At 38.8% G+C, this 10,123-nt stretch overlaps 1 protein-coding gene across 6 annotated transcripts in view; it reads left to right on the top strand.

The window, feature by feature from the left end:
• The window catches only part of LOC130567503 (histone-lysine N-methyltransferase SETD5), an 11,734-nt gene extending 1,912 nt beyond the window's left edge, over positions 1-9,822 (top strand). For 2 of the 6 annotated variants that reach the window (XM_057355680.1, XM_057355677.1), the window contains 9 exons: positions 292-484; positions 3,581-3,643; positions 3,892-3,951; positions 4,074-4,202; positions 4,286-4,354; positions 4,464-4,604; positions 4,754-4,859; positions 4,941-5,002; positions 5,075-6,031. In XM_057355680.1, coding sequence (XP_057211663.1) covers positions 292-484; positions 3,581-3,643; positions 3,892-3,951; positions 4,074-4,202; positions 4,286-4,354; positions 4,464-4,604; positions 4,754-4,852 — 754 coding nt within the window. In that variant the 3' untranslated portion in view covers positions 4,853-4,859; positions 4,941-5,002; positions 5,075-6,031. Of the gene's footprint in view, positions 1-291; positions 485-3,580; positions 3,644-3,891; positions 3,952-4,073; positions 4,203-4,285; positions 4,355-4,463; positions 4,605-4,753; positions 4,860-4,940; positions 5,003-5,074; positions 7,181-7,374; positions 7,489-8,863; positions 8,906-9,000 lie in introns of those variants that run through there. The other 4 variants (XM_057355681.1, XM_057355678.1, XM_057355679.1 and 1 more) reach the window with 4 other exon arrangements.
• Positions 9,823-10,123: the final 301 nt, after the last annotated feature.

Consider the following 10,123-nt stretch of genomic DNA (forward strand, 5'->3'; position numbering starts at 1 on the left):
AGTAAATGTTAGAGCTGTTTAAACCGAAAACAGATATCACCGACATATCTTACATTAACATCAATGCAACTGTTTTGTCACAAAATGCACACAAGTAATGCTTTTTGCAAGGTATGTTAGTAAAAACTACTTACATTTTCTAATTTAACTAAACCCAATCTAATCCCTGTCCAGGAAACTTCCCCATAAATAATAATGTTTCATTGTACTGATCTTTTCAGGTTTTCTGTCTGTTTGGAATAAGCAAGAATCCATGAACTGTTATTGAGAGTTGAACTGTGGTTTGTTTAGTGTTGATGCAGCTCGAGATGATGGGTCACTTGGGCGACTTGTGAACGATGATGATATTAACCCAAACTGCAGGATGAAGACCATCCGTGTGGATGGGAAACCTCATCTCTGTTTATTTGCCATAAGAAGCATTTGTCCTGGTGAAGAGATCACATACAATTATGGCGATTCAGAGTGGCCATGGCGATGCAAGGTATTTAAATCTTTACGATAATAATTATTGCATTATTTTATAGGTTTGGTTATATTAAATGTTGTTCTTGAAAAGGTGGCTTGATAAATCAAAGTGTTTGTCAGAGAAGGTTACTTATCTGGCCATGTGAATGCATGAGTATGATTTTACATATTTTTTAAAGAGTGCATGTGCCTGTCTCAAGAGTTGTTTTTTTCCTTTAAAGGCTTTTGCATCTTTTGCATATATGTAATCATATTCAGTGTGTTGTGTAATTATAAAAGCCTTGTATAAAAGGACACTAGTAATTACTGGGACAGTGTTGTGTACTTATGTTTATAAACATGTGTATGACTAAATTCTGTTTTAAGAGAACACCGTTTTATAAGGACATCCTCAGATCAGACTGTTGATGGGTTGTCTTCTTGACTGTCAGTGTATTGTTACTTTTACAAAAGCCTTGTCTATGAGGACACTAGTTATTGCTGGGACATAGAGGTGGGAAATTATGTTTTGGGCCAGTAATCTCAAATACGAAATTAAATTCAGAGTTCAAATGAAGCATTTTCAGTGTAAACATTACAGGAAGGGATTCAAATACAGTATAGACCCCTTTTGCACCGATGTCACGCTTACGTCACGGCATTAGCTGTAGACAAAACAAAGGGAAAACTGGAGGCGGCCAATACAAACCAGCACAGATTCGGCTACATAAGGAGTTAGGAAAATAAGGAAAATATCATCTTGTTGCGTTGTTTAGTGCCATAATCGACAGAGCAGAGTCTCCAATTTGATATTTTAACACACACCTGCTGCCAAACAAAAACACTTACGACAGCTGTAGTTAAACACAACAAAACGAGCAGTCTGAACAGAAACGATCATCAAAAATGCTCGCGTTTCACTTCATAACACTTAAGATTAAAAAGCTACTGTCTTTTGTTGGTGTGGATTATGATTTGGGTCTAAAAATATCTCACGTATGCCCAAATCAGAAACAAGGTTATTTTCCATGTAGCATTAACTTTTGAATGCGTAGGGTATGCTAGCTAACTTTGTTAGTTATAAAACGAGCAGTTAACTATCGGCCAGAAACTAAACATAAAGGAAACTGTTTGTCATCTACATTTACATTTACATTTCATTTAGCAGACGCTTTTATCCAAAGCAACTTGCAGATGAGGGAAACATCTCTTTTTCTTTAGTTGTCACAAGTGCATTAGTATAAAGGGAGAGGGAACAGTGAGAAGGCTCATGTTATGTGTCAGGTTTGTGTTCAAGTAAATGCATTTGCTCACGTTTGCCACTGTTAGCACACACAGGCATCTATAGATGTACAGTATACGCTCTCATCTTCACTATACACGCTTGGTTTCTCTGTCTGGTCTGGTAGGTGTAGATGTCAGGCCATTTAACTGGAGGAAATCCAGTCATTTCGTCTCTGGATCCATTGAGTGAGCGCTTACAGGTCGGCCAGGTTCCTTGCGTTAAAGTTAACTTTTGCAAAAACAATCGCAGTCCTAGACAGTGAGTGAGCTTACGTGTGAAAATTTAATAAATTTAATAAATAAAAAGCAAACAAAACGTGCTACCTAGCATAAGTAATGCGGTCAGTGGGATCTTTCTGCCTCCACCTAAGCCCCGCCCACAAAAACGTGTCACAATGTTTCCTAACATCCCTTTTGCACCGATGTCACGCTTACGTCACGGCATTAGCTGTAGACAAAACAAAGGGAAAACTGGAGGCGGCCAATACAAACCAGCACAGATTCGGCTACATAAGGAGTTAGGAAAATAAGGAAAATATCATCTTGTTGCGTTGTTTAGTGCCATAATCGACAGTGCAGAGTCTCCAATTTGATATTTTAACACACACCTGCTGCCAAACAAAAACACTTACGACAGCTGTAGTTAAACACAACAAAACGAGCAGTCTGAACAGAAACGATCATCAAAAATGCTCGCGTTTCACTTCATAACACTTAAGATTAAAAAGCTACTGTCTTTTGTTGGTGTGGATTATGATTTGGGTCTAAAAATATCTCACGTATGCCCAAATCAGAAACAAGGTTATTTTCCATGTAGCATTAACTTTTGAATGCGTAGGGTATGCTAGCTAACTTTGTTAGTTATAAAACGAGCAGTTAACTATCGGCCAGAAACTAAACATAAAGGAAACTGTTTGTCATCTACATTTACATTTACATTTCATTTAGCAGACGCTTTTATCCAAAGCAACTTGCAGATGAGGGAAACATCTCTTTTTCTTTAGTTGTCACAAGTGCATTAGTATAAAGGGAGAGGGAACAGTGAGAAGGCTCATGTTATGTGTCAGGTTTGTGTTCAAGTAAATGCATTTGCTCACGTTTGCCACTGTTAGCACACACAGGCATCTATAGATGTACAGTATACGCTCTCATCTTCACTATACACGCTTGGTTTCTCTGTCTGGTCTGGTAGGTGTAGATGTCAGGCCAACTAACTGGAGGAAATCCAGTCACTTCGTCTCTGGATCCATTGAGTGAGCGCTTACAGGTCGGCCAGGTTCCTTGCGTTAAAGTTAACTTTTGCAAAAACAATCGCAGTCCTAGACAGTGAGTGAGCTTACGTGTGAAAATTTAATAAATTTAATAAATAAAAAGCAAACAAAACGTGCTACCTAGCATAAGTAATGCGGTCAGTGGGATCTTTCTGCCTCCACCTAAGCCCCGCCCACAAAAACGTGTCACAATGTTTCCTAACATTAAAGGCGTCTACACAGAAATCAGATATAAAACTGTGCTCGTGTTCTTATTCACATGTGTATAGAGTTTGTTTAATGGGCATTACCATAGAGAAACAACTTCAAGACAAACTGTGAGCTAAATGGAGATATCCTAGATTAAAAAAACATTGACTTTTGATAGATTCAATATTCCAAGTCTGCATATTGTATGCAACCAACTGAGTAAGCATGTCCCAGAGTGGATTGAGCTCATGAAACATCACAAACATATGAGCTATACTGTTTTCAGAGAGTGTCCTAAGAACATATTACACCTAGAACATATTATTATTGTTCTTGCTATATTCAAGCCTGTAAAATATGTTATAAGTTCACATCTTGTTTATTTTTAGTTGGCAACTGTAAAGAAGCAGTGGAAACCACAAGACACTGCAACTAAAAAGGTATCCAGAGAGGTGAAGATTGCACACATTTTTCAGTTATTACTGAACATTGAAAATGTGACTTGATCCCCTAGACCAGGGGTGCCCAAACTCGGTCCTGGAGGGCCGGTGTTCTGCAGAGTTTAGCTTTAACCTTTAACTTTAAATTCTACAGGACACCTGCCCTCCAGGACCGAGTTTGGGCACCCCTGGTCTATAATCTTTAAATTGATATTCTATACATTTCATATAAAAAGTTATATTAAGTTTTCTTTTGTCAGATGGGGCAGGTGTCATTGGACAGCGCTGACTGTGATGCTCTTACGGTGGTACTTGACAAGGTAAATTAGAGAGTGCATCATAAAGAATTAAGTCAAATTTGTGACAACTGAGCTGTTGATAAGCATTTAGTCCAGTGTTTTATCATTCATCAGTTGCAAATGTCTAAATGTTTGTCTTGTAGACTTCTAGTGAAGTTCAACACACTATGGATGAATTGAACACTTTATCCCAGTCAGAAGTCAGAGATGAAATGGATGACTCAGTGTCAATGGATTTGAGTGTCTGTACACCTGTTAAAGAACTGGAAAAGGTATTTCAGAGGTGCAGCTTCATTTATTTCATTTTCAAAGCCTTTGCCTGTTGTAGAACAGTTTTCTCTGTCCTGAATTTCAGGTTACCCTTGAGAAGAGCCAGTTGTCATTAGAGAAGCAGGATTGTGTTGAGAAGAAAGGTGGTGAGAAGGTAATATTGTTTTAAAGAGTATTGCATGATTTAAGAAAAGGAAAAGCTGTAGGATGTGTTGTGCTATCAGTTCATGTTTCTCTTTGCTTTCTGTTCCTAATATTTCCAGATGTCCCCTGTCAAGGAGCAGTTGGTAAATACGGAGCAGAGCTTTTGTGCACCTACTGAAATACTCAAGCAGGTTACTCTGGAGAAGAGCCAGTTGTCATTAGAGAAGCAGGATTGTGTTGAGAAGAAGGTTGGTGAGAAGGTAATATTGTTTTAAAGAGACTGTTGATTAAGACTTTAATGGTTATCTTTATTGATTGTTAAAGGTTTGAATGATGTGAGGTTATAATATAGTTTTACTGACATATTCTTCTCTATCATGCTTTCAAATTCACACTTTGTTTTTTACAGGTCTGCAGACATGATGTGATCTCTTCAGCAATATCGAGCTTGGACAAGTGTGCCGTGTGTGTGGGACCTGTTGTGGCATTTAAGTGGATTGGACTGTGATGTAAATGTGAGTATGATGTCTGTTTTGCAGCTTGACACATGTTTGCATATTTTGTATTGAACAGTTGAACATGTCCTTCTTTCATAGTGTGCTCTAGCTTTTGGCACAAGTCCTGCCACTTCAAACTTTATGGAAAACAGTCATTAATGGTAAGAAATCATTTCAAATTATGCTTGCCCAGTAAATTGCTGTAAGAGTAATCAAACATATCTTGACAATAGGATACAAGCTCAGAAGAAGAGCTGTCAGATGAGGAATACATACCACATTCTGTGTCAGACAGTCAGTCAGACAGTTCAGAAGAACTCACAACAAGAACAGAAAGACAGGATCAAGCTAATCACCCCTCACAATTACAGAAGGTTGTCCCCTCTAAATCTAGTTCAGATGAACCTCTCCTGGATTTATGTCAAGGCAAAGGAAAGCAAATCTCAAAGTCCAGGGAAGCTGACTTACTTTGTCATGAAGAGGATGTTGAGCTAGATAGTGACTCAGGTTCAGATTTGCGCAGGGTAACTTATGTGGTGATTTCATCTCCCTCATCAGTCAGTGAAGAGGCCTGCAGTGCGAAGCTTATGGATCCAGCAGATGGGAGTAAGGTGCAAGAGAAAGGGCAAATAACCAGCATGCTTGAAGCAGATCAATGTGTGCAGTCATCACAAATCTCCTGTTCAGCAAACGGTAAGAACTACTGTTACATATGTGGGAAACCCCAGTCCAAGTTAGCACGCCATCTGAAAACTCATGTGTCTGAAGTGGAAGTAGGACAGGCACTGTCTCTCCCAGTCCACTCAAAAGAACGCAAAGCGATGCTACAAAAACTCAGAAACAAAGGCAATTATCAGCACAACACTGATGTTTTACAGAGTGGAGAAGGGGCTCTTAAAATAAAAAGGGCACCAAAAAAGAAAAGGATGCAAAAGACTTTGTGCATTGCATGTACTGTATGGGGATGTTTGTACGGAGAGATTTGTGGCGTCATTTGCGAAGATGTCCCTCAAAACCAAGGGATGCTGGTGAAGAGCAAGGGAGGACCAGGGTTTTGGGTCTGGCAACTATGGCAGAGTCTACATTCAGTCAGCAGATCTCTCAAGGAGTTTGGAAGCTTTTGGGTGTGATGAAGCACGATGACATTTCTGTTGTTGTTAAAAATGACTGGAGTATTCTTCAGCTTGCACAGTCGTTCTTTAACAAACATGGACATGACCCAACAAAGTTTGAGTACATCCGACAGAAACTACGTGAAATTGGAAGATTGTTGTTGACATTGCGTAGAGAGTTCTCTATTTACAGTCTTGAAGAAGCTGTGAAACCTGCTTATTTCTATCGACTTATTCAAGCAGTCCAGAGGGTGTCTGGCTATGATGAAGAGAGTCACTGCTACCAAAGCCCAAGTCTTGCACTCAAACTAGGTCATTCGTTGAATAAGATCTGTGAAATCATTCATTGCAGGGCACTCATGTCTGAAGACAAGGAATTGATTTCCTCAACAGATACCTTCAAAAAGCTCTACTCCTCAAAGTGGTCCGAGTTGATCTCCCACTCTGCACTTGTCACACTGAATGAGGCCAAATTTAACAAGCCATCGACACTGCCTTTCACCAAAGATGTACAGTGTCTTCATCAGTTCCTTGAGAAGAGCGCACATGCTGCCTTTGAGAAACTAAAAGAGACTGCGTCACCTCAGAGCTATGCCGAACTAGTCAAAACAACTCTGGCAAGAATTATTGTTTTTAATCGCCGGCGTGCCGGAGAGGTGTCAAAAATGCTGCTTAAAAGCTTTCAAGAAAGGGATAGTACTTCTCTTCATGATGATGTTGCCCTGGGCCTTAGCAGGTTTGAACAGAAACTCTGCAGCCATTTCAGTCGAGTTGAGATCAGGGGGAAAAGAGGAAGAAAGGTGGCCGTTCTTCTTTCACCTGATATGGTGGATGCATTGACGCTGCTGGTCAGCAGGAGAAGTGAGTGTGGGGTGCAGGACACCAACGGTTTCTTGTTTGCTAGACCTCACTGCCAAAGTCATTACAGAGGCCAGGACTCTCTGAGGGCCTACGCAAGTGAATGTGGAGCTCAGAATCCAGAGTTTCTGCGATCAACACAGCTGCGCAAACATGTCGCTACTCTCTCACAAATCCTCAACTTGAAAAATAATGAATTGGACCAGGTTGCCGATTTCTTAGGGCATGATATCCGTGTGCATCGCGACTATTACAGGCTGCCAGAAGCCACTACTCAGCTGGCTAAGATATCAAAATTGCTGATAGCTATGGAGAAGGGCTGTCTTCCTGATCTCCAGGGCAAATCCCTCGACGACATTGAGATTGAAGGTATGTCCACTCGAGTGTAGGTGGTTCAGTTAGTTGTATACATTTATAGGGAGGTTAGAAATTCAGAATGATGTGAAGTGCTGTGCATCTATTGAGTAGAGAGTGTAGTCTAACATGTCATGTATGATTGTGTTACATACAGATTGAACAGATGTCGCCTCTTCTCATGTTGTAAATGTCACTTTTACTTTAAGATGAGATTAGTGTGAATGATTCTGAAGCCAGTGGTCCTGATGAAAGTGATGCTGAGGATGATGTTTCTGCTTCCTCCAGTCGTCTTGTAAATGCTGCTGCCTCTAGTGATGTTGGTATGTTAAAGCAACTCTTTTATGTATATTTGTTTATTAATGTTGTTACTTATAATTGTATGTATTCAGTTATTTACACTTGAAATATTTGCATCAACATTTTGCAGTGCAACTGAATTATTGTTGAGATGAATACTGCAGAATTAGTGTAATAGAATGTTGTTAAAAGTAGGCATGCTACTACAGTGCTCTTCATAATGTTTGGGACAGATATTTTCAGTTTACTAACTCCCCCTAGCAAAGTAACATACAATTAAAGAGCAGAAAGATAGTAAAGACATGCATGTGATTCCAGTGGTTCAACCTTAAATGTATAAAGCGATGAGAATTTTTTTTGTGCATTATAAAACTACAATAGCGACTTTATTAATTTATTAATTTCCTCTATCCTGCATCAGTATTCAATGTCAATCCACAAGAGTATGCACAGCCAATTAAACATTATAGAAAGCACTGTATATTGTGTTTGTGCCCAATACTAGTTTTCAGATATCATAAATTGTAATTACTTATTATTACTACAACTAAAATATGAAGTTCAGAATGCTAAAGGAGAGACCGCTGGGATGCTAGGAAGGCACTTTCTCTATTTATTTAATATAATTGATATAGGTTGTTTTTCCCAAGAAAGTGCCATTTACTGACTATACTTAAGCTTTTTAATGAAATGCTTCCTACAGTACTGTGCAAAAGTTTTCAGCATGTTATAGTATTTTCACCCCGACAAAATCCAGAAGATCTTTGGCAATGTCTTCAAGACACTACAAGTGAAAGTGAAAGTGACCTATTAGTCAGATATGGTGACCCATACCCGAAATGTGACCTCTGCATTTAACCCATCCAGAGAGTAGTGAACACACGCACAGCAAGTGGTGAACACAAGTACACCCGGAGCAGTGGGCAGCTATCACTGCAGCGCCCGGGGAGCAAGTAGGGGTAAGGTGCCTTGCTCAAGGGCACCTGTCGTTGCCCGCCGGCCCTGGGGATCAAATTTTTTTTTTTTTTTGGCAACCTACAAGCAACCTACCTGCACTTTGTCTGTAATTCTGTAAAGTGTGGATGCTTTTAAAAATAATGTTGATTTACATATCAGTGAACTTCTGTTAACTAAATCAAATTGATATTTGGTGTGACCACCCTAGAGTATGTTTAAAGCACCTTTTGCACTAGATACACAATAGATATGATGGCAAAAGGAATGTTTGGAAATGTAAACTGATATTTCCTATTAACATAATCCAGCAAAATATAAATATAAAACATTTTGTGGGGGTGAAAATATTATAACATGCCTAAGACTTTTGCACAGTACTGTATGTGTGTTTAAGAATGGTTGAGCTGTTTTCTCATCAGTGTATCACTGTTGTCTCGGCAGATGTTCAGATGCACATTGAAACAGCTGCTGAAGTTTGTCCAGGTACTTGAGGTTTTACATTAGAATGCAGCCATCAATGTAAGTACATGAACTCTTATCAAATTAAATCTTACTGAAGTATGCATTCTTATGTACAGAGAATGAGACTGAGATTGGGAACCCACGAAAAGGTCAAAAAGTGTGCTGGTCAACTGCTGAGGTTACGGCTGTGATGAAACATTTTAAATCGCACATAACCAAAGGAAAACTGGCCACACTGACTGAATGCCAGCAGTGTAAGACTGCTGAGGATCCTGTTTTGGCAAGGCGCACTGCACAAAACATAAGAGATTTCGTACGAAACCGAGGGATTAGTATGAAAAGAAAATCTCAAAATAAGTGACCCATCCTTGTTTGATGAGCAGTATGCCATTTATTTGAAATTGTACTCTCGTTATTTTGTTAGCTTTCATTTCCAGTTTCTAGAGTTGTTCTTAAAGGGATAGTTCACCCAAAAATAGAAATTCTGTCATCATTTAATCATCCTCTTTTCACCCTGTATGAAAAATATTTTGAAGAATGTTGGTAGGCAAACAACGGCGGTACCCATTGACTTGCATTGGTTTTGTGTAATTAGAAACTGCTATTGTTTGGTTACCAACATTCTTCAAAATATCTTCCTTTGTGTTCTACAGAAGAAATTAAATCATACTGGATTAAAATGATAACAGAAGTTACATTTTTGGGTGAACTATCCCTTTGAAGTTTCTTGAAACTATGCCGAATTTAAGTTTAGTGAGGGCATCTTGTTTCAATGCCTTGCCGTCATCTCAGTATGGCTTGTTTTTAATGGGCTATATTGTTAAGATTGTTTTATATGGCTTTTCTATATGTGATGTTTTTTTTCTTTGTAAATGGGCACATCATCTTAAATCTCTTAGTTTATATTAAAATAAACTAATAAATACTTGCATTGGTGATCCAGTTCTCTTTATTCACTTTGGTCTTTACAATACACAGTGTTGTCATGTTTGTGTGTTGTGTGTGGTAATGTGCCAGTAAAACACATATGTCCTTATAATGTTATAAGATATTTCACTGTGTATTGTATTGGTGATCCAGTTCTCTTTAATCACCTTAGTCTTGATAATACACAGTGTTGTCATGTTTGTGTGTTGTATACAGACATGTCCCAGTAAATCACATTTGTCCTTATAATGTTGCCAAATCTTTTATTGTGTATTGTATTGGTGATCCAGTTCTCTTTAATCACATTGGTCT

This window comes from Triplophysa rosa, linkage group LG16 (genome assembly GCF_024868665.1).
Source record: "Triplophysa rosa linkage group LG16, Trosa_1v2, whole genome shotgun sequence".
In the NCBI taxonomy this organism is placed as follows: domain Eukaryota; kingdom Metazoa; phylum Chordata; class Actinopteri; order Cypriniformes; family Nemacheilidae; genus Triplophysa; species Triplophysa rosa.